Below are 23,955 nucleotides of genomic sequence, written 5' to 3'. Positions count from 1 at the left end.
TGTGATCCCAATCATCTTTTGAAACTATCGGACTTCCTAAATGGTTCGCAGAAGCACATCAAGATAGTACGTTTCATTCAATTTGTGAATGCCATTTATATATGTAATTTAATTCTCATAAAATTTCTTACAACCCCACCAACTTAGAACATGAATAATTCATCAGTACATGTATATAGTATCGCCTTTCAAGTTCAAATTTCTCGATCTTTGTAAGAAAGGGTGCCTTCTCACAAAAGGGGACGTTGTGACCTGGTTCAAGAGTAGTACGCTTAACATCTGAAAAGATTCCTCTACATGGGTGTGCTAAAAAACAAGGACAAAAACATAAAAGATCAGCCGAAGGGGAAGGAATTACTCGAGATTCATCCTCGTAGATCCATTACATTCCCAATTAGCCCTTCAATGATCTAATTTCACTGTAGCTATGCAGGAGGCTACTGTCACATTGCACTGTATCTTCGTCCTCATTTTGTCTTAACAGTCTCTTTCTTCTTTTATGTATTTGTTAATTCAACTAATCTGGGTTGAAAATAAGAACGAAACGTTCTTTGGGAAGGTGTAAAAACCTCTCATCAACAGACACATTTTAAAACCGTGAGGCTGACAATGATACATAACAGACCAAAAGCAGACAATATTGACTAGTGTGGTGGCTCGAACCCAACTACGCTAACCCATTTAAACTAGTTCCGAGACAAAAAATTATTGGAAAAGACATAATACCATACAATGAGATGACAGAGATTCAAATCAACGTCATCTCAATTGTGTTCCTCCTGAGTTGTAAGCTTTAAAGCAAGTGGTAAGCTAAAACTGATGAAACTATGAACAGATAAAACAGTAAATCAGAATGGTAAAAAAAACTGAGCTCTTTTCTTTTGCTAAAGTCCCGTATTTCATTACTGAAAATGACTTTGGATTTACAGAGATGTTTGAAGAATCTTGACTCCTTACACTATATAATATTACCCACCCTGCTTTCCCTTTCCTATGCACAGTTTCAAACAACTCTTTTACAGCCACCACTCTAATATCATGATCACCAACTTATACCACAATCTGTGCCACCCTGTCTCTCAATACCATGTGGGAATAGGGAACATAAATGATTAGCTTCCACCTTCTGAGATGCTATGTAATGAAGGTTGCCATGTTCTTGATCTGGCCGTGGCCGAGGTTGTCGTCGATGTACTTGTCCTCGGTCCGTTGTTCTTCTTGTGTTTCGTCGCCTACAACAGTTCATTTGTCAAAGAACTTCCTTCAAAATTATGTTTTTTTGGGGTTAGAAATTCACCTGAACAGGATCTTGATCAGATACAGATCTTCCAGCTGCTGCTGCATCCGACCGTCGGGGCGGATGTTCTTTCCTCCTCTCTGGCTTCTCTGCTGCTTCTAACTGGTTTTGTTTAACCTTTGCTTGTTTCTTTGCTGATAAGCCTCTCATAACCTCTGATGCTCACAAACAAAATGAAGCCATTAATTCAAGTTAAGCCTACAAAATTAAGAGATTTCAAGAACTTTATGTGTTGGATATGATAAAACTGACCTTGAGAAGTGATAAGCCTGTAAACTTGGCCAAGAACAAGCATGTCAGCCGGGCGGAGAAGCTTGATTCGAGTTAAACGAACCGAATTACTGCTGGTTTCACTATTGTTATTACTTTCATTTGGAGTGAACATGGCAGTAGAGATGAGAAGAGCCACATAGTGACCAGGATTCATCTTCATAATCTCTCTAGCCGTCACAGGCCAATACAATTTGTCCACTTTCCCACCTGGGTGTTGTATCACAAGTGTTGCCGCATCAATGGCTTGGCAATTCCCCATCTCTCCGCTCTCTCTCTCTATCTCTCTCTAATGGTAAGCAAGAGGGGAGGCTATGAAGAGAGGACCAATCTCTTTTTTATAGCCACAACAGACACTCATTCACCAGCAGCCTTAACTCTTATCAGTTTAATACACCTTGGGGTAAAGAGGGGCAAGATTATCCAACAAGATATGAGGTGTTGAGCTATGATTGGGTGGGTGGAAGAACAGGGGATCTGGTTCCAAAGGTGAAAATACAGCTTCAACTCTTGATATGTACATTACATGATGAATACCACCACTTTGTAAATGGAAAAGAATAAATGAATATCAATAAATTTGAATGTCATACTCTCAAAGTAATGATTCCAACAGGACCACAAACAAGACAAAATTTTCCTCAGAAAATGTCAAACATTTCCTTGGATTACACAACTGGGAGTAGTTTTCAAGTAGCCCACAAGAACCAGAACAGAATTGGAGGTGAAAAATCTTGTGGGCACCTCAAAATCCAATCCATTAAACCATTTTCTTTCAAAAGGATACAACAAATCTTAATCCAGCAATAAGAGATAAGTTCATAAATTCCATAGCTCCAAGAATGAAACAGCCAAACAACCAAACAAACAAACCCTAAGCAACAGTATAATGAGTGGTGTCCCATCAAAGGGGGTTCCTCTTTCTCTTTAAAAACCATTTCCCTTTCGAAAAGGAAGTTTACCCTTTTCCCGAAAGCTTCCATTTAACTCAGACTCACTGCCCGATAAGCTTCTTCTTGTTCTTCTTTTGGTTCTTCGACTACTTATAGGGTTTTCTTATACATTATAATCAGCAACCATTGTTGGGATTGTTTAATCGATCGGAATAAATGAAACCCTAATTTTATAATGAACGGAAAGAAAAAGAAATCGATTGAAAATAGAAAGCTTACCGATAATAATCAATCGTAAAGCGTAATAAGAGGATTTCCAATGGCGTTTACAGAACACGTTTGTGCAACATCTTTGGCAGGCATTTGCCAATATCATTGTGGTTGTAAGATTTGACAGAAAAAGTTGCCACGCTCTGGCTCGAATTTGGAGCCAAACTGTGTTCATTCAAAGAAAATTAAAAAGTGTTCTTCAAGTGCTAGGAAGCCCTTCTTCCACGGTTAAATTGGGTATGATCCTCTCGACCCAACATGGAATCCACCCCCTTGAGAGTTTGTCCCCTCTGGTTAATATGAGATCTCACCATTCATTCTCTACTGTCCATGCCAGCACACTGTCATCATTTGTAACAGTTAGCCCGCCACTAACATATACTGTTCACTTTGGCCTATTACGTATTGCTATCCGCCTCATAATTTTAAAACGTCTCTATTAAGTAAAGGTTTTCATGCGCTTATAAGAAATGCTTTATTCTCCTCGTAGAATCGATCGACAGTAATATACCAACCCAAATTTCCAAACTTTAGTGACCTCCCAAAACCCACTAACCAAACACCTGGAGACCCAAAAGTTGGCATATTTAGGCACTGTTTTCATTGATATTGACCAACTTAACCCTATATCTTTGTACATATTTGAAAGGCAAAAGGGAAGAAATGAAGGATACCCAAGTAATTTCACTCCCAAATCTTATCTCAATGACTCACCACTCACCATATGCTTAAAGATGGGTTATTCTGTTGTTTTAGGGTTTTATAGTAATGATAGAAGAGAATGTTGTTATCAGATTATTTGGCAATAATGCCTTCTTCTGCAAGAAAATGAAAAGGCATCTTCATTTCTTATCACCCTTTTGCTGCAACTCAAAAAGAAACATAAGACAAGTCTCATTCCACAGTTTAAGAGTTTTAATTCAATGTTTTTTTGTTTTGTTTGGGAGCATGACTCACGAGTAGAGGGAATCTTTTTATTTAGATGGAAAAATTGTTTCGATCGTTAGAGATTTGATTGGTTAATTGAATTACGAAAAACACGGTCTATTCAATCATATGATTGAAAAGATGATTAAAGTCGTTAATCCAAGAATTAAAAAGCAAGCCCGTTGGACTTAATCTCGTCCATTGATTTCCAAACCCTTTTCTTCTTTATTGGTTTCAAAATATAGGGGCTCGAGCTCGACAATAAGATGCTTACCCAAGAATTTAAACTTAGTCATACTCGAAGTGCGTGCGTGCATTGTTTGATAGCCAAAAAATGGTCTAAATCTAAACTCGTTCTTCTCAGGAAAGAATCTACTTAGTTTCAATAACTTTGAACCAAATTTCATTAAGGTTTGAAGCTTAAGAACTACTCCAGCCCAAGCCCACGATAGCAGATATTGTCTGTTTTGGTCCGTTACATATCATCGTCAAAAAGTTTCCATACTCTTATAAGGAATGTTTAGTTTCTCTCTCATAATCCACCCTTTGTGGGGGCCAGTGTATGGCTCTAGTAACATTTGTAACAATTCAAACTCATCGCTATCGTATTCCAAAGTGTTCCCCAACGATGAAAAACGTGGAATATTCTTCGCTTTGGCCCTTCACTTTCATATAATTGTCCCTCGGGTAGGGTAGGCCAATGCAGCCTTGAATTAAGAGTAGTTGATTTATCAAAATGCACTCATTTTCAACCTTGAATAGCCCTCTCACCTAAAACTTTAAATGAGTTGCCTTAAATTTTTAGATGCTTCCTTTGTCTGGTCGCCTTCGATCTAAACCACTAGACCACTAGCACGTAAGAGACTGACACGTGCCTCGACCTCAAGAAAAGGAATATATGTCAATTACTATTAAACTATGCTCCGATAGCTACAAAGGGAAAAAAATAGAAGAGGCGTTTGTTTTTCCATAGACACTTCGAAACCGACCTCTTCGTTCGATGTACAAAACGACGCAACTAAATGAAGTTATAAATAAAGGTAATCGTATAGAGAAAAGAGGCTAACTTATACAGCTGATACTGGCAATACGTTCCACAGACTCATTTGAATGAAGCAAGCAGGCAGCAGCATTTGACAGAAGACCCCAACAAATCACACAGATGGGAAATATTTGTTCAAGTTGAAAGGCAGAGAGTAGAACTCTTCGCTCCTCGTATCGCCCTTGAACGATCGGAACTTGTCCCACCAGTGTTTGCCCCTGTCTTTCCTGATGGCGTCGCCCTTTTTATGCATTGTGTTATCTAGAAAATATGCCACGATTCCAGCAACGAATGGCTCGGAAGAGAACGGGACATTGATCATGTCGTTGAACTACAGAGCAACAGAACAGGCAACAACGTCAATGTCATCAGAATTTACCATGAGGGGAGAAGAGAGATCATCAGAACTTACCCATCTTGCTTTTGTGTGGACTGGACCAAACCCATTAATGGCTGTGTACTCATTGAAGTATTGTGGCACAGAGAGTCCCAGGAAGATGGAGAATCCTAATATGAACTTAGTTCTAAAGCTGTTGAGGTTACAGAATTGGAGGTAGCTTAAACCTCCCATGCCTGCAAACAAAATCCATCATTTACCAACCAAGATCACTGAATTATTGTACTTCCAATTATCGACGACGAACGCTTACCCACGTAAGCAAAGAAAAGACAGTACAGAGCTGCAACAATGGGGGCTGGAATGGATGCAAAGACTGCTCCAAATTTCCCTGCAAACCCACGGAGGATAAGAACAGATATACACGAGGATTGGTGCCTACTTCTAACTCGAGTTCGGACTAAAGAGTGCAACCGATATCTATCAGAAACTTACCGAGAATGGAGAAGAATATCATGAATCCAGCTGAAATCTGCACAACCCTTCGACTGCCAACTCGGGTCAACGCCAAGAGACCAGCATTTTCACTAAAATATAAAAAGTAAGAAAACCTTAAAAGGTACGAAGAACAATTTTTGTACTTGATCGAATTATTCTGCTAAAGGCAGCAAACGCTTACACGGACACCGACGATCCGTTCACAGTTCCAAACAGCCCAGAAAGCAGAATTCCAACTCCCTGAGGTCAGAAACGATTGCATAGATAAGTTGAAGGGATCAGATGCAATAAGCTTTTCAATACACTACAAGCTAGCTACAGAGCTATGGCCATGACAAGACCCAGGCATAGTTAATAGCTCATGCCAAGGCTTAATAGTATCTCTTATACCCCTCACAGCCTGCTTTCAAGCCTTCAAAGGGAAAACTTAATAATTTAACACTTTTGTTGTCTCCTAGAGCTAGCTTATGATGGGCAAAGCGGAATAAGGCTCAATACTCGGTTATTAAAAAAGTTACGGTCAGGTATGTGCATCATGATAATGATATGCAAACTAGTAGCGAACTCGAGCATTGTGCTTGCAAAGTTCTTATTAAATCATCAACCTTTTTCTTCCGGGTGGCCCAGAGCTTGGGCAATATCAACACACAAGAAAACAACTAAATGGATAAACTCATGGACAACCATGCAACTACGAGTCGCATATTTCATATTACATAGATAAGATAACTTTACAATACCTGCCAACCAACACCGCGACTGAGAATCGAGGGAGGCAACTGAGTCGCACTCGCATATCTGGACGTAGCAATAAAAGCACCAGAGGACTGCATTTGACATGGGGCAAGGGAGAAAATGGGGATCACTTCAAGTTCACAAATGTATTGTCAATAATAACGAACTACTTTTCGATGGCATCGTTAACTTGAGAAACCAGAAAACCGAGCAATTGCGAAGGAAACAGAAGGTGAAGAAATAAGAAAAAGAGCGAGCATTGAAACAAGAAAAGAAAACAAACCTCTACTAAAGCAACAAATGATGCCATCATCATGGCAAAGGCTTCACCAGCATCAAATGAAGGTGCTCCCCATTGAAATGGATATGGAAGTCTTATCCTGCATATGTAAATTCCATGTTACTTAATGTAGATCCCATCATCATGAACCAGAATTAATGATATCCAATGAAAAACAAATGGTTTTGATAAAATATTTTGATTTTCATTGATAATCTCTTCTAGTTGATCGACGAATACGTTGAATGTTCAAAAGGAATATACAAAACTGCGTCGAAGATCAGACGTTGAAACACAACCGGGAAAAGAAATGAAACAATGGAGAGGTAGGCCAAAAAGAGATTCCTTCAACAACCAAAGCTAGGATTGTGACTCCATTCTCAAAATTTCGATCTTAGCAGGTCATAACTCACCATGGAGCATTCTCTATAAGCCCCGAGCGGTCAGTACGGCAACTTGATTGTGTTTTAGACGGTGCACCTTTGTATGCCCCTCCTACTGTCAGTAGGAAAGCATAAATCCACACAAACACCACACAAAAAATGACTGCAAAACGATCGAATATGTGTTTTCCAGATTTGATCACTTGAGGCAAATACTGCACAAGAAGTATACATGATTATAGCGAAAGACGATTGCAGAAGAAATGATTTTCTTCGTAAACGAATAGGACTATAAAGAAAACACTGAATGTGTGTTGCTTGAAAGGAGTACCTGTGAAACAAAGACCAAAAGTATAAGCTCCGGCAGTCCAATCTCCACACATTTGGCAACCTATCATCCAAGCCAAATGTTAGACCCCTTGTAGGGAAAAATTAATCAGATATTGTAGGCATCTCTAAGCATTGCGATTATGAGTATAATAACAATTCCTTTCAAGAAACACATACACACGAAGACGCAGAGCGGGAATGGGAGAGACTTACCCCCGGGAAACCCAACTCAAAAAGTCCAAATCCAACTAGAGAAACCAAAGGGACAGCTGAAAGTGGACTAAGAAACCTGAAGAATGGAAGCAATGACCAAAGTGAAATTCTGCTTTGCAAAGTGGACGGGTCGATAAAATTGTGAAAGGCAATTCATAATGTAACGCTACAATAAACTCGATGTCACATGTAACAAGAATCTAACAATAGCTTAAGAACTTGTTCAAAAAAAAAAATGAACACATCTAAGAACCGAGTTCTTGAGCCTCGAACACGCAAACCTAATGAATTGAGTACTTCATGCAGACACCTTGCATCAATCAATTTAACCAAAAAATATTATGCCACGAAAGCACTTGTAATGCAGCTATATGTTTGCAATTAACCAAAAAAATGTCAAGTTGTTATTATATCATTGCGTTATCCTTCATAAGGTAGACTCGACCCACCTTGCAACGTTACGCCACAGGCCACTAAAGCCCAAGACAATCTGAAGGGTTGAAGCAACAATGAGAGCACCCTGGATTGCCCGCATTGTCTTCTTGAATTTCTGAATATGCAAGCAAAGCAATGTCAACAGCCTCAAACGGAACACACAATTATAACTAATGAAGAACGCTTTCGTTAGTTAAAATTAGTCATTGATAGAGACAAATGAGCATTTCTAATAGCATGAATGACACAGTATTTGACATCCTACACTAGGCATTAATATCAATTCGCCAGAAGAATTTAGTTCACATTACATCAATAGGATCAGCTGTATCAGAAAATCGACCAGCAACAATGATCGAAATAGTGGTGGGTACAAAGGTATATGACCCTCCAATTACAGCTGGTAACCGAGTCCCGAAGAGCGATTGTAGCAAGGTATTCAAACCAGCAACAAAAAGCAAGGTTTGGACAACCTTTGCCTTCTCCTCCTACAAGAACAATGAGTTACAGTCACATGGTTGTAAGAACCTTCATAAAAAGGAATGTAATATAAAAGTTTCACTTGAGCCTTACAAATCCACCACCCATCTGAGGAACAAGAAAAGAAGGAATCAGAACCGTCGTGCCTAACATCACCAGATAATGTTGGAAACCAAGAAGTATAGCTTCAGCTGCATAAGGAAAAAAACAAAGGAACAAATGGTGTTTATTCCCATTAGCGCAAAAGATGCGAACAAAGGAATGACTAGCTGCTTTATTCCCATGACAAATTTAGAAGATAATGCTATCAGAAGATCTGCCAGATTCGTTCACAGAGGTACAAATTTACTTTCCAAACAGCAGAATCTATCAAAATAAAGAGGAAAACGGCGGAGAATGAACATAAAAGAAAAGTTTCTATCAGCTATTAATACATAACACGGTGGTGATGAATCAAGAAACTACAAGAACTGAAAATAGCTAACCATACGGAAACCAATTAGTTTCAGAAGAATCGAAGTCGAACTATGATCGTCTTGGGCAAAACAAGGCCAATGTTCAGAAAATAGAACTCAACTTGGAAAAAGCTTAGAGGAAAAAAGGGATGCAAAAAGAGACTCACGCCATGGAGGTGGACTAGTAATACAGTAAGAAACGTTGGGTAGCTGATCCTTCGGTGGATGAGCTTGTGGCTCTTCTACTTTCGGTGCTGCACCTCCCGCCATGACTCAGTTCACAACTTCCTCTGCTTGAAACAGCTCTTTCCCTCTGCCCCAGAAACAAAAAATTTTAGAACATGTACAACCAAACTCAAATCTAAGAAAAACCCATATCCCAAATCATCCAAAACAAAAACCCCAAGTGATGAAAATGTCTTAATCTTAAGAGTATAGCACACTAAAGTGAGAACAGAGGCAGAGAAAGCGGTAAAAAACATGAGGACCCAGAAGATTAAAACACTCACAAGCACCTCCACAAGAACACTAGGCGGGAATACTATAGATGGAACTCCACACAACAAAATAAATAGCACAAACACAATAGAGGGTAGCCCTTGGGTGGATAAATAAAACGAGTAAAACCCATGAGTTCCACTAATTTCCAAACCAAAAAATTGCAAGAAAGATGAGCAAAAGTAGCTTTTAACAACCTTTGAGAAGCAAAATCAAGTGGGAAAACGCTTAAAAGTCAATACAGCATTCACCCCACAGCCTAAAGTGTTCACTGAAAAAAGTAGAAAACAGAGGAAAGGGAAGAGAGGAAAACCCCGCAATAAATGGTTTGAAGCAAAAGCACAGTCCAGAACAGCACCAGCAAAGCTTAAGAGATAGCTATGCTGTGAAGCGGGTATGAAAGATAGAATGATCTGATACACAAAAGAATCTCTGCATATACACTGGCGGGGATAGCTGCGAAGTTCCTTTTTCCAGATTCCCTCTCTTAACTTTCTCTCTCAAGAATTATATTTTATCATTAATTTTTCATTTTTTCCTAAACCCTTTTATTTCCATTCTTTATTCCATTCTCTTAACATGAAATTTAGTAAATTTCCATCTTAAACACAGCCATTACTGCAACACCCTTCCTTCAATGTTCCCATTCAAAACACACATCTGATGCACCCGCACGCCATAAACAAATTTAATTCCTTAATTAACCCAAACGACGACGTTTGGAGCAATTAGGGTTTCATCAAAAGGAAAGAAATAAAACTTGTTGCCAATCGTTTCTCTACGCGATTCCCGAACAAGCAGAAAGAAGGCACGGAGCTTTGGATTGAATAATGCGTCAGTATACTGTGAAAGGACGGAAATACCCTTGATGGATGTAGACTCCTCCTGGCCGTGAACACAAATAATTGGAGGGGTAGTTTAGAGATTTTGAAGAGTGGCGATCACGTGCGAGCTGTAACAATGGAATATCGGGCGGGTCTAGACTAGGGGCGCTCCAATCCACAAAAGCCCGTTCAAAAGAAAGAACCGCCGACACAATTCCCACATCCCTATTATCACACAATTTTATAATTCATATATAAATAAATAAATAAAAGTTCAATATTCTTTTTTATCTTTAATTATGTACCAAAAATTGAAAAAGACGTTGGCATGAGTTTTTTTTTCTTAATATTTGATTTTTTAATTATAATAGTATAATTAATTATTAAATTTTATTAAAACCATTTATTTGAGAATAATTATTAATATTCAGACATCAAATCTAATGCGTATTATTTATAATTATTTATTAATAAATAAGAATGAAATTAAAATTTAAGGAACATTATTACTTTGTTAATAAATTATTATAATAATGTAAGATTTATAAATATATCTCATTAAATGCAATTTACTCGGACGTACAAAATATTTATAATTTAAATTTTATATAATGTTATTAAAATTATTTATTTAAGGATAATAATTAAAGTTTATTACAACTAAACTCTTAAAATCTAGAATACGTGAATGAAAATTAAATTAGTTAAAATTATTTTAATAGTACAATTTTATAAAAAGTAAAATAGTTTATTGTAATTAATAATCTAAAATTAAATAAGGTAATAAAATGGTTAAAAAAATACTTTATTTATATAAAACATGCATTCTATTTTAATACATTTTTATCAATTATTTTACCCATAATTTACTCGATTTAAATCCACGTCATTATTTTATTTTTTCTTCCCTCGTGATCCAAGTGCCTTCCAGAGGACTAATTTTTTTTTTTTTTTAAATGGTTGGTTTATGTTTAAAAGTAAAAAAAGACATGAAAAAATAATAAAATAAAATAATTTTATTAGCCACAAGAGAAAAGCCACGTATATTGACAATAATAAAATAAAATAATTTTATTAGCCACGTATATTGACAAGACAGCTGGCAATTGCCTTCAATTTTGGCTTTTTGTACACGCGCGTTGAACTCTTGTTAACATGCTTTTGACCGCACCCAATCTAAACCCTTCCATTTAGCTTCCTAAGCAAGTATATTTGGGATTTTTTTATTTTTTTATTTTTTTATTTTTTAAAAGGTATATTTGGGACGAATCGAATGTTCCCACGATTGATACGTACATCACCCAATCTTATATTTTAATAAATAAGATGGTTTACGTTTTCCTATGTTTTATTATTTCACCATATTTCTCTCCAAATCCATAAATCTTAAAGTGCTTCTTTTATATAATTTGATCATTTATCTTGTTAATAAAAATATATTATAATTTTCTATATATTTTCAATATTCACATGTATGATAAGACGAGTGAAAATAATGTTCATTAAATAAATAAATAAAATAAAAATATTTTTTTGAGTATAAAATATTCAATAGCGTATAAATTATAAGAGAAACATCAAATTTAAATACCAAAATAAAATTTAAACCTGTCAATCAAGCAAACATTATTTGAATAAAATCAAAATTCCACAATTAAATTTGTTGAAAATAATAAATTATTCGAAGAGTTTATTGTAACGTGAGTAATAATTTTATATTATTTAACAATTATTAGATAACCATATATATATATATATATTTTTAATGATTATAAATCATCTTAAAAGCAGAAAGATTTCAGCGTTGGGGTTCAAATTAGAGATGAAATCATTAAGAACTAGAAAATGACAAATAAAAAGAAAGACTCGTTAACTTGTAACTCCCAGTCAAAATTAAATGATGATTTGAAAACTTTAAATAAATATAAACTATATAATTGTATTTTTATATCATCAAATTTAATTTTTTTTCCTTTAAATAACTTTATAATTTATATATACTTTACCTGTTAGCTTTTTTATTTTGTTTATTATTATCGCGGGCCACATGGGACACACCCTAAATTCGATTTATATTCTAATTATTTCAACTTATCTTACTTTAGGAACTTCGAATCATATCACATCTTAATTATGGGATGAGATTTGCAAAAATTATTATTTCCTAATCACTTCATAGTTTGGGTCATCATGGATAGTGTTTATTTTAGGAAATTGGAGAATGATGAAATTTATAATTTGAATAGTATAATTGTTTGGTTATAAGAGTGTTGCCACGTGTCTGTTTTTTTTCCCTTATTGTACTTTTTTTTTTTTTTTTTTATATATTATCACCGGTTATGTATTTTGAGTGGGTTAATATTTTTTTAGTCGGGTTAACTCAATCGACCTGAAAAATAAGGTTACAACCCGACCAAAAAATATTTAATGTTTGTTAAATGCGTTGTGGTTTGTAAATATTTGATACTTGAACTTTATGGTATTTTAATTATCAATCTAATATGTAATGTGGATAAGTATGATTTTTTAAATAATAATAAAAAAGAACTTACAACCTAACCAAAAGCGAGAAGGGAGAATTGGATTGGGTTGGGTTGAGTTGGGTCGTAAACTCGCTCGGATCACCGACTAAACCCACCCGATGTTTCGGGTTAGTCCAAAAATTCTTCTTAATTGGGCCTACATTAAAATGGGAAGGAAAGCCCAGCAGCCATATCTAGCCCTCATTAGCCACGACTAACTGCCCGCCACTTTTATTTTAAGGTCAGCCCAGAAAACAAAACCGAGCCCATTATGTAAAATAAAATAAAAAATTAATAAAAGAAAAAGGATAACCCTAAACTAGTTTCTAGAACAAAATAACTCTTCTTCTTCTTTTCGCGCCGTCTCCTCCTCCGTTTCAGCAGCTCAGTGTTGCCGCCGCCGCCACCGTCGCTTTCTTTCTTTCGTGGCGCCGCAGCCTCCTTCTTAGCGAGTTTGCTCTGATTTTCTTCTCCCTTGTAACTGGTATTTTCCAATCTCCATCCATGTCTTTCTTCCCACTCGAAAAACACAAATTTGAACTTGTCTAATGAAAGAAGGGAGGAGTTTTAACTTTTCTTATACGGTTTTTATTTTTTTTTTATTTGATACAATATCCGATTAGCGGAAAATCGAGATGTGGTTTCAGAAATATGTAAAATCCACTATTTAATTTCAGAATTTACAACGAAGGGGTAAAATTACACAAAAATTTTCTCCCTTATTGTCTCGCTGTTTATGCTATAGATATGGATATACAGATATAGTCTCACTGTTTTAGTCTTGCAATTCAAGCAGCATTGGTGCAGCCATGTTTTTGACTCGAGTGATTGGGAGAAGATTTCTGGCTGCTGCTAGATCAGAAACTTCCTCTGCCACAGCTGCTGCTTCTACAACTACGATGGGCTACAACCCGCTTGAGGAGTTTTTTGAGGCAGATAGAAGTCCAAATGACGACAAACCTGTTGTATATGGTATATTCAGATATCGCCTTCAAACTTTGGTCTTCTTTATCAATCTATAAATTTGTAGTTTGGTTCCTTCATTTTGAAGAATTTGTCTCAAAATACTGTTCCTTTGGTGGGTATCTGGTTTGATATCGTGAAATACTGAAATTTGAACTTGAAGTCATGGATAGTCTACTTACTCATGGGAATGAATACAAATTGATCAGATTCAGCCACTGCACTGAAAGAAAATACCCTCCTTGTCGTGTATGGAGTTGGAATGCATCTTGATTCATACCGGTTACAGGTTTCTTGGTCCAGTTCAAATAATTGGTTACAGGCGGGGACTGTGGATTCTGCTTCATTGATAAAACATCACAAATGTTATATGTTTTATGTTACTGGATTTTACATGATATAATAGATGAAAATGAGTAATTACAAATAACTATGCTGGACAGAGACCTACAGATTTCTCAACACCTGAGAGACACCAAAGTGCTCCAAAAAAAAAAAAAAAGAAAAAAAAATAGTTTCATCATAATTTCAATAGTATATGTTCTTCCTCCTTTGTTTTCTTTGATTACAGGTTTTATTTTAGTACAATTACCTGATTGGTTGCATAGTGAAAATAGGAGCAAGGACTTTAAATAGGGGCAGGCGGCATGATTATGTCTGATCCATCTGCATAGCTTCTATACCTGTCAGTGCTTTCTTATTTCTGAATCTGTGTTATGTGTGCCATGTGATCAGCCCTTGAAAGTTTTATGTGCGTTTTCAGAATTTTTATAAATTGTTCTGTGATGGTTGCTCGTATGATATGATTGTTACGTTAATGTTTTATCATGTTGTCTACTCGTGTGGTTACTCACTTTGAAAAAATTTGTGGTACTGGAAAATGCTTGCTCTTTGTCAAAGGCTATTTTGTTTTAGGATACACATTTTTCTCATGTAAATACAGATTTGATCTTTTGCCAAAGTTGTCATATATATATATATATATATATATATACACATGCATGTATGTATATGCCCTACTTCTTAGGAATAAAGGTCTCTTAAAAGTTCAAACAACCAAAAACGAAGTATGATGTAATAGATAATTTATGAGATTTAGAAGGTCGTCCCTCTTGGTCACCGCCTGTACTATATAGGAATGAAATATTCCTAAAGTTGTTCGACCCTAATGTTGTAAGCTTAGATACTTGTGCGAGATCCAAATGCCCGTGGATAACCAAAGAATCCTCATAGTTTGGCGGCCACCCAGATGAGATATTAGTATGATATGAATTATGCAATGTATAATTTTGTAGGATTAGCTCATGGACAGACAGATTGTTCAGCTTGGAAATTTTCTTTAGTTTGTGACGATTGCAGTTTATAGTATAATTAAACAACCGCCGGCTGAAGTACAAAACTCACATGTCTTGCAAAATGTAAGGGAGAAAAATCCCATTCATTAGACGTTAGAAAAAGCTCTGATTCTTATGGCTGAAAGTTTGTGCCTTCTTGAAAAGACATTATTGAGATTCTAATTGCAATTCCTATGCTGTTAGGTCGAAGTTGGAAGGCTTCAGAACTACGGCTCAAGTCTTGGGATGATCTTAATAAGCTATGGTATGTTCTGTTGAAGGAGAAAAATATGTTGATGACACAACGCCAGATGCTTAATGCACAAAATCTAAGGTTCCCTAATCCAGAACGCATTCCCAAGGTAACGTTGGCAGAGATTTTGTATTATATTTAAATTGTAAATACAAGTTCATTTTGCTTTCTCGCTGTATTTGTTTCTTTCTCCTGCTTCAGTTGTGTGATCTCAGGGCTTGTGATGGTTCTCCTTTCACTACTTTTCTATTCTAATGTCGATGGTGGTTGTTGGTGCTCGTAATTTAGGTGCGGAAGTCAATGTGCCGAATCAAGCAAGTACTTACCGAGAGAGCCATCGACGAACCAGATCCTCGGAGATCTGCAGAGATGAAGAGGATGGTAAACGCCCTGTGATTAGCGAATCAGTATTTCAAAATCAGCACTTGTATGCAGTGGAGCTTATCATCAAGGTGACAAAAGGAGGAAGTGTTAGCATGATAATGCACGTCCGATACAACGTCTTATCATTCTGTAATCGAGGAGATATCATTAGAAGAAGGCTCGAAAATTGTTCGATGATTTCTAATAATGTTTCATCAACACTAATCAAAGTTTTGAAGATGTTTTTAATTGTGGCAAAGATTAAACAAGGGCCAAGTTTATTATTCTAGAATGTGTGTGTGTACTGATTGATGCATTGGCTTTGATGAGATTCTGTGCAGCGCCTGTCTTGCTTGCTTATTCCAATTCTGTTCCCCACAAGAGGGGGCAGAGCCACATGATTGGATTAGACATGCCGCTGCTTTTTTGATTAGCTTCTTGATCAAGACTGTTTATTCATGAGGGTGAACATAGACAGGGGACCCCCAACATCCTTTCTTTCTTTCTTATTGCTCGAGTTAAAACGATGCTGCCATGTGGCACGATCTCGTTGGAGGGAAAAAATTGATTAATGCTGTGTCACCCTTTAAAATAGTGATGTGTGTTGGAACAGCTCTAGACAACCTTAACTTAACCTCCTCCCCTTCCCATAGGAGATATTACATCGATGGAGTTAGGTGACAGACGGGGGGGGCCAAGCTTCACCGGCTGGGTAACCCAATCATCCCCGGAGGAGAAAATTCCCGAAACGGAAAGTGGGAAGTGGGGCCCAGAGATGACGAAAACGGGGCCGCGAAGGGCATTGGATTGAATGTCAGAGCCCCCAAAAACGCAGTTGTGTAATTAAAATGAAAAGTCAAAATTGAAAATAAAAAAATAAAAAGAAAGAGAAAAGAAGAAGAAACATTTTGGGGCACGTTCTACAAAATCACTTGGGGGCGTTGCATCACCGCCATGTTTATTTATCATTAACTCAGCCCGAACTGCCCAATCTACCCCGAACTGCCCGGTCTCGGTTCTCTACCAAGTTACCAAGTACACATTTCCTTTCTGCCGTCTGGCTCTTTCTTTCTCTTCTCCTACAACCCCCCACCCCCCCCCTCCCCTCTGTGTGTGCTTTCGATTTTCTCACTCTAGATTCTCGCACTCTTCTCTCTTTCTCTCTCTCTCTCTCTTTCTAGGTTGAAAGGCGGCTCGAAATCATTAATCATCTCTTTGCGTGTGGTTGGATCTGGACTTCAATTCGATCACTCTCTGTTAAATAAGGTAAACCCTAGAATTCCTACTCAATTGGTTCGCCGGTGGGATTTTCGGAAAATCCCTCTTGTCTTTATAGGGACATGATGCCCTGGCAGCGTTATGTATTGATCTAGGGTTTCTCGGTAAGCGGATAGCTTTGAATTGGCTTTCCTCTGTCGAATTAGGGTTAGGATTGATGGTACTCGTTCAGCGTGAAGGTGGGATCGAAACTGGAATTGGGGAAAATGCAAGGCTATGCATGGGCGTCGAGGTGAGGACTGGAAACGGACTCGGCACATGTGGACAGTCCTCACACGTGGTACCCAGATCGTAGAAGCAGATGGTTCTTCATCATCGTCTTCGTCTGCACTTAATTCGTTTTGCAAGGTAACGTTTTCTGTTTCTGTTTATCCTGATTGTTCTTTTTTTTTAGATATTCCCTTCGTGCTTCAACTTCCTTTGTTCTTGTTTTATCTCATCCTTGGAAAAAAAAAAAAAAAAAAGAAGAAGAAGAAGCATTCGCTGTTGTAGGGGAATGGAAAGGTTTAAGAAATTATTTGTTGCGTCAATGTTTGAGGGAGGGATTGGTTTTAGTTCTTATGATGTTCATTGTTTCTCTATGGAGGAATTTAATGAAATGTCTCTAAAGCCTTGGACGAGGCCTTGAGAATTGTTTTTGTTGTAGAATATAAGCTTTTCTCTATCCTGTTGAGGAGCTTGGCGTTGGATGACCGGTCTGTAGGCTTCCATAAAGGTCTCATATATAGTCCAAAAGTTATATGGCTATCTTCTGCTTGGAATTACCAAATGCTACTACAGATTCTTTGTCTGTTAGAATGGGACGTCAATTCGTTGAGACTAGCCAATTAGCTTTTAATTATTTTCCCCATCAATGGATATTTTTCTTTTGAGTCTTCTGTTTCAGGCTTGATAACTAGTCCCAAGGCGTGTTTGCTTCACCAGGGTGGGATGTTTACGAGATTTGCTTCAGGGTTTTTTTTAATTCCCTTGCTATTTTAAGTAATGGATGTGTATATGGGGATTGACCTAGATATCTTTCCGACTAGTTTGAATGAAGTAGAAATTCGATGTATCTCGACTGATCTCTTATTTTGGTCGTGTATTTGAGATATAAAATCTTTGTTGTTGTTTATTCTTATGGAAAAACATTGTAGTTTTTATTTTTAAAAGGTAAGAAAGCTTTTCCCCTCCTGGCTTTTTCCTGGAGTTATGAAGGAGTGCATCACGTTGTTTAATAGCATATAGCTTAAGTCTTGCTTATCTGTGTTGTTCGTCATTTAAATTTTAATTTCTATTGACAGGCACTTATTTTTTGATGACTCACTATTCTGTACTCTCTTTGAACAGGGTGGACGTAGGATTAGTGTTGGTGATTGTGCTCTTTTCAAACCCCCTCAAGATTCCCCACCTTTTATTGGCATAATCCGGTGGTTAACGGTTGGTAAGGAGAATAAGTTAAAGTTAGGTGTGAATTGGCTTTATCGATCTTCTGAACTAAATCTCGGCAAAGGCATCCTTTTGGAAGCTGCGCCGAACGAAGTCTTCTATTCCTTTCATAAGGATGAAATTCCTGCTGCATCTTTACTCCATCCGTGTAAAGTTGCATTTCTCCCAAAGGACGTTAAACTTTCATCAGGGATCTCGTCATTTGTGTGCCGGAGAGTGTATGACATAACAAATAAGTGTTTATGGTGGCTTACCGATCAGGATTATATTAATGTAAGTTCTTGATGCTTTAGTCATTTTCTCTCTTAAACGGTGTGATTTTTGGTTAATTTTATTTGTTTGTCAGGAACGTCAGGAAGAAGTAGATCAATTGCTATATAAGACAAGATTAGAAATGCATGCTTCTGTGCAATCCGGTGGCCGATCACCTAAGCCTACAAGTGGTCCAACATCAACATCTCAGTTAAAAGCTAATTCAGATAGTGTTCAAACCACTGCCTTTCCTTCTCACACAAAAGGCAAGAAAAGAGAAAGAAGTGACCAGGGATTAGAATCTGTTAAACGTGAGCGCATCATCAAAGCTGATGAAGGGGATTCTGCTAACTGCAGATTGGAAAATACGTTAAAGTCTGAGATTGCAAAAATTGCTGAAAAAGGAGGCTTAGTTGATTCTGAAGCTGTCGAGAAATTGGTGCAGCTTTTGCTGACTGATAGAAATGACAAAAAAATTGATTGGGCTTGCAGATCAGCACTTGCAGGTGTGATAGCTGCCACAGATAAGGTCGAGTGCCTTAGTCAATTTGTGCATCTTAAGGGTTTACTTGTACTTGATGAATGGCTCCAAGAGGTTCACAGGGGGAAAATTGGCAGTGGTGGTAGCCCCAAGGATAGCGATAAATCAGTTGAGGAATTTCTCCTGGTTTTGCTTCGAGCCCTTGATAAACTTCCTGTAAATCTTCCTGCTTTACAGATGTGCAATATTGGGAAGTCTGTGAATCATTTACGCTCACATAAGAATTTAGAAATTCAGAAGAAAGCAAGGAGCTTAGTGGACACATGGAAAAAACGCGTTGAAGTGGAAATGAACATTAATGATGCAAAGTCTGGTTCAAACCAAGCTGTTGCATGGAGTGCAAGGACTCGTCCATCTGAAGTTTCTCATGGAGGGAGGAATCAAGATGCATCCTCTGAAGTTGCCATGAAGAGCTCGGTTTCTCAGCTCACTACATCCAAATCTGTTTCAGTTAAGCTAGCTCAGGATGAGAGTGTTACAAGATCTGCATCTGCCTCTCCTGGTTCGATAAAACCTGTTTTATCACCTGCATCAGCAAGCATTAACTCGAAAGATGGATCTACCAGAAATCCTGGTGTTTGTGGCACTACTGATCTTGCTCAAACTATTGCCAAGGATGAAAAGAGTAGCAGTTCCAGCCAGTCCCACAATAATAGTCAATCTTGTTCTAGTGAACATGGTAAAAGTGGTGGCTTAGGGAAGGAGGATGCAAGAAGCTCTACTGCTGGTTCTATGAGCGTGAACAAGATCTCAGGTGGTGGATCTCGCCAGCGCAAGTCAGTTAATGGATTTCCTGGTTCTGTTCTCTCGGGGGCTCAACGAGATGTAGGATCAGGGAAAAGTTCTTTGCATAGAAACACAGTCTTAGAGAGATCATCACAATCTGGAATGACCTTTGAAAAGGCATGTGATGGACCTATTGTTGAGGGAAACAGTCCTAAATTGATAGTGAAGATCACCAATCGTGGCCGGAGTCCTGCACAGAGTGCTAGTGGAGGATCTTCTGAAGATCCTTCGATAATGAATACCCGGGCTTCTTCTCCTCCACTTTCAGAGAAGCTTGATCAATTTGATCACAGTAAGAGTGATACATGTCAACCTAATATTACTGGAGATGTGAATGCTGAGCCCTGGCAGAATAGTGATGTAAAGGATATGGTGACTGGGGCTGATGATGGTGATGGATCTCCTGCTGCTGTAAATGGTGAAGAGCGATGTAGGACTGCTGAGGATGTTAAAGTTTCAAAGACAAATTCGTCATCATTAGCAAATGATCAAAAGAATGGGAAGTTACATGAGGCTTCTTTTAGCTCTATGAATGCTTTAATTGAGAGTTGTATTAAATGCTCCGAAGCGAGTATGCCTACCTCTCTCACAGATAATGTTGGAATGAATTTACTCGCTAGTGTGGCAGCTGTTGAGATGTCAAAGTCTGATTTTGTTTTGCCTTCCGATACTCAAGGAAATATCACTACAGTTGACCGAAGAGGCAGTGATTGTAAAGTCAAAGCATCTTGTCCTGAAGAGGATTCTAGAGATAACATGCAGTCAAATGATGCTATGGTTGTTAATGAGCAGGGTGTGATCATTGGTTCCTTTGGAGCTAATGGGGATGGAAGTTCTGCTTCACATTCTGAAGAGAAACCTATTGGAGATCTAAATGGTCATTCAAAATCTTCTGGTGTAAATTTGCAACAAACGGCTGTGCCACTGGCAGACGGATGTATAAAAATGGACGAGGCTGGAGGCCCTGCCTCTCCTGCTAGGATACCAGAGAAGGGCTCTGAGATTGATGGGGCTAATCCAGTCAAGGACAGAAAGACATCTGATGTAGTAGATGAGGATAGCAGTCCAGAATCAAGACCAAAGCCAAGCAGTTCTTTTCCTGATGGTGGCATGGTCGTTGATGGTATCTCGAATCGGGAAGTTGAAATGAATGTTGTTGACAAGCCTTTGCATCGGTTCCAAGAAGCTGATGACAATACAGATAATAGAATGAATGGTGTTAGTACAGCAGACCAAAGGCCATCATCAAAGTCGAACAGTGATTCTGCTAAATTAAAGAATGATGAATTATTTCAGGCTTCAGGCTCTTCAAGTGATCTGGTTTCTATAAATGCAAGTGGGATGAAGGGCGAGAAGGATGATGAAACCAACGAATCAGCTGATGTCAAACAACTTGAAAAACATCAAAGTGATCGAGACTCTATGCCTTCTGAGTCCCGAGATTTAGGTGGTTTGTGTTCAGCTATCAACCATGAGGATGAGCATGCAGAGGAGAATTTGGAATGTAACGAGGATAATGAGAAAAGTGGAGTACAAACACATCATGGGCAATCTATTATGTCTCCTGTTCAAGAAACTGAACAGCATCTGCCATCCAAGAGATCCAAATTAGCTGGTGTAGAAGCAGAAGAGGCAGAGGAGTCTACATCTACTGCTGCAGATCCTGGTTCCATGACTGCTGCGGGGGTATCAGATGTGGATGCTAAGTTGGAATTTGATTTGAATGAAGGCTTTAATGTAGATGATGGAAAATGCAGTGAGCCAAGTAGCTTTACAACGTCTGGTTGTTTGACAACTGTTCAGTTAATTAGTCCGTTGCCCCTTCCTGTATCTAATGTGGTAAGCAACATTCCTGCTTCAATTACAGTTGCAGCTGCAGCAAAAAGACCTTTCGTTCCACCTGATGATCTATTGAGGAGCAAAGGGGAACTGGGTTGGAAAGGATCAGCTGCCACAAGTGCTTTTCGACCTGCTGAACCTAGAAAAGTTCTAGAAATGCCACTAGGTGTTGCAACCACTCCACTTGCTGATGCTGTGGCTAATAAAACTTCTCGACCTCCGTTGGATATTGATTTGAATGTGCCTGATGAAAGGATTCTTGAGGATATGAATGGCCAGATGTCTACTCAGGATGTGGCCTCTAAGTCTGACCTGGCTAATAATCGTGATCTGACACATGGTATTGGTGTCTCACATGCACGTTGTTCTGGAGGACTAGATCTTGACTTGAACCGAATTGATGACGCTCCCGATCCAAGCAACTTCTCCTTGAACAACTGTCGTAGAATAGATGCTCCTCTTAATGTTAAATCATCGACTGTTCCTCTCAATGACAAGGTGAATTTTCGTAGGGACTTTGATTTAAATGGACCTATTGTTGATGAGACCCCTACTGAACCATCAATATTTCCTCAGCATGCTAGAGGCAGTATGCCATCCCAGCCTTCTGTTTCAGGTCTTTGGATGAACAGTGCAGAAATGGGAAATTTTCCATCATGGTTTCCTCCAGGGAATGCTTATTCAGCTGTTGCAATTCCATCGATTTTGCCTGATAGAGCAGAACAGCCTTTTCCAGTTGTTGCAACAAATGGACCACCCAGGATTTTGGGACCCACAAGTGGTAGCAGTCCATATAACCCTGATGTCTTTAGAGGGCCAGTATTATCATCTTCTCCGGCTGTGCCATTTCCTTCTGCAGCTTTTCAGTATCCTGTCCTGTCTTTTGGAAACGGCTTTCCTCTACCGTCAGCCACGTTTTCAGGTAATGCAACAGCATATGGCGATTCATCATCTGGTAGCAGGCTTTGCTTCCCTGCAGTCCCCTCACAGTTCCTAGGTCCTCCTGGTACAGTATCAACCCCTTATCCAAGACCTTATGTTGTCAGTCACTCAGATGGCGGCCACAATACTAGTTCTGATAGTAGTAGAAAGTGGGGAAGACAAGGTTTAGATCTAAATGCTGGACCTGTAGTTGCAGACATGGAAGGAAGAGAGGAATCATCATCCTTTGTACCCAGGCAACCATCTGTTGCCAGTTCGCAGGCCACTACCGAGGAGCATATGCGGGTTTACCAGCCAACAATTGGCATAATGAAGAGAAAGGAACCAGAGGGAGGATGGGATGGGTACAAACAGTCGTCATGGTAGTATAACATCCTGTGGAGTCCTGAAAGCTGGTGAGTTCTTGTTTATATCTTATCACTCATGAATATAGGCTTCAACCCCCACCCCAGCTGAAAGACGGAGGATGGGTACATCATGTTGGCATGTTTTGCTATTTTAACATGGATATATTTGTATTCAACGGTTTCTTTTCTAATGTTAAAAATGTTAATTATATGTTTTTCAGTGCTGTGAGGATTGGCATTGAGCTGACTTCCCCTGGCTGTCATCTAACTTTGTGTGCTTTTCGGAGGAGGTGGTGAGTAGTATCTCATGTTCTTCATGGTCTCAAACCCCACACCTTTTCTCTGTATCAGTTGTAACTTAAAAAAAGAATGTCTGGGGCCTTCAAGCTTCTTGTCACTTGAATTTGTTCTGGGTGGCTGCAGATAATTTCTTCTTTGTAGATATTTAACTGTGGAAAGCATGCACTATCGGTTCCCCAGACACTTGATAGTTGGTGCCGATACAGGTGTTCAGTGCATCGATTTAATATACTGTTGAACTCAAAACCTTTCCATCCTTTTTGCACCCATTTCACCAATATGAACCGGTGAATTGGCTTTTTGAGCATATTTATAATTTCGTTTTTTCCCTTCAGGATCAAAGCAAGAGGGTGCATCTGATTCTGACGCATGCATTTCAGTTCATTTAACTTGCCTCCCCTCTCTCTCTCTCTCTCTCTCTCTCTCTCTCTCTCTCTCTCTCTCTCTCTCTCTCATTTCTACATTCTGTCTTGCAAAATAATCAGTGTTCCTCATTTTTCATGCTGGAATCACTCTTTTAATTTTACATGGAGTTTCTGTAGTTATAGTATTGTTGCATGTTGACAGGTTTTGAGCAGCAGCAGGTTTATAAGGGAGTGAGTGAGTAGCCTACTTGACTTACTATTTATTTAGGAGTGTA

At 38.4% G+C, this 23,955-nt stretch overlaps 4 protein-coding genes across 16 annotated transcripts; 2 read left to right on the top strand and 2 right to left on the bottom strand.

Moving 5' to 3' along the window:
- Positions 1-872: 872 nt before the first annotated feature.
- LOC111429863 lies at positions 873-23,755 on the bottom strand. 2 transcript variants are annotated; one of them, XM_023065924.1, is made up of 4 exons: positions 23,710-23,755; positions 1,550-1,840; positions 1,298-1,452; positions 873-1,232 (listed from the first exon to the last, which is right to left on the bottom strand). In XM_023065924.1, exons 2-4 carry the CDS (start codon positions 1,827-1,829, stop codon positions 1,113-1,115), a joined length of 555 nt encoding a protein of 184 aa, XP_022921692.1. In that variant the 5' UTR covers positions 1,830-1,840; positions 23,710-23,755; the 3' UTR covers positions 873-1,112. The 2 variants fall into 2 exon arrangements, with proteins under 2 accessions (XP_022921692.1, XP_022921691.1); XM_023065923.1 differs by lacking the exon at positions 23,710-23,755 and having other exon boundaries at positions 1,550-2,033.
- LOC111429860 (nucleobase-ascorbate transporter 6-like) lies at positions 4,536-10,089 on the bottom strand. Of its 3 annotated transcripts, none has more exons than XM_023065914.1 (15): positions 9,657-10,089; positions 9,013-9,158; positions 8,484-8,581; positions 8,222-8,398; positions 7,925-8,025; positions 7,476-7,551; positions 7,264-7,323; positions 6,963-7,147; positions 6,553-6,649; positions 6,275-6,361; positions 5,716-5,774; positions 5,532-5,623; positions 5,350-5,427; positions 5,112-5,272; positions 4,536-5,030 (listed from the first exon to the last, which is right to left on the bottom strand). In XM_023065914.1, exons 2-15 carry the CDS (start codon positions 9,113-9,115, stop codon positions 4,812-4,814), a joined length of 1,593 nt encoding a protein of 530 aa, XP_022921682.1. In that variant the 5' UTR covers positions 9,116-9,158; positions 9,657-10,089; the 3' UTR covers positions 4,536-4,811. The 3 variants fall into 3 exon arrangements, with proteins under 3 accessions (XP_022921682.1, XP_022921684.1, XP_022921683.1); XM_023065916.1 differs by having other exon boundaries at positions 9,541-9,661; XM_023065915.1 differs by lacking the exon at positions 9,657-10,089 and adding an exon at positions 9,355-9,507.
- LOC111429866 (39S ribosomal protein L47, mitochondrial) lies at positions 13,016-15,947 on the top strand. 3 transcript variants are annotated; one of them, XM_023065929.1, is made up of 4 exons: positions 13,016-13,173; positions 13,483-13,661; positions 15,191-15,348; positions 15,528-15,947. In XM_023065929.1, the coding sequence occupies exons 2-4, from the start codon at positions 13,499-13,501 to the stop codon at positions 15,633-15,635; spliced, it is 429 nt and encodes a 142-aa protein (XP_022921697.1). In that variant the 5' UTR covers positions 13,016-13,173; positions 13,483-13,498; the 3' UTR covers positions 15,636-15,947. The 3 variants fall into 3 exon arrangements, with proteins under 3 accessions (XP_022921697.1, XP_022921696.1, XP_022921695.1); XM_023065928.1 differs by having other exon boundaries at positions 13,017-13,173; positions 13,497-13,661; XM_023065927.1 differs by having other exon boundaries at positions 13,017-13,173; positions 13,486-13,661.
- Positions 16,523-23,622, top strand: LOC111429856. Of its 8 annotated transcripts, none has more exons than XM_023065906.1 (6): positions 16,523-16,637; positions 16,784-16,868; positions 17,027-17,228; positions 18,210-18,581; positions 18,655-23,063; positions 23,237-23,622. In XM_023065906.1, exons 3-5 carry the CDS (start codon positions 17,097-17,099, stop codon positions 23,032-23,034), a joined length of 4,884 nt encoding a protein of 1,627 aa, XP_022921674.1. In that variant the 5' UTR covers positions 16,523-16,637; positions 16,784-16,868; positions 17,027-17,096; the 3' UTR covers positions 23,035-23,063; positions 23,237-23,622. The 8 variants fall into 8 exon arrangements, with proteins under 8 accessions (XP_022921674.1, XP_022921672.1, XP_022921676.1 ...); XM_023065908.1 differs by lacking the exon at positions 16,523-16,637 and adding an exon at positions 16,939-16,984 and having other exon boundaries at positions 16,648-16,868; positions 17,060-17,228; XM_023065904.1 differs by having other exon boundaries at positions 16,784-17,228.
- Positions 23,756-23,955: the final 200 nt, after the last annotated feature.

Source organism: Cucurbita moschata, unplaced genomic scaffold (genome assembly GCF_002738365.1).
Source record: "Cucurbita moschata cultivar Rifu unplaced genomic scaffold, Cmos_1.0 Cmo_Scf00032, whole genome shotgun sequence".
NCBI classification, from domain to species: Eukaryota; Viridiplantae; Streptophyta; class Magnoliopsida; order Cucurbitales; family Cucurbitaceae; genus Cucurbita; species Cucurbita moschata.
The sequence above is the reverse complement of the archived record's forward strand: the minus strand, read 5'-3'. Positions and strand labels throughout refer to the sequence as shown.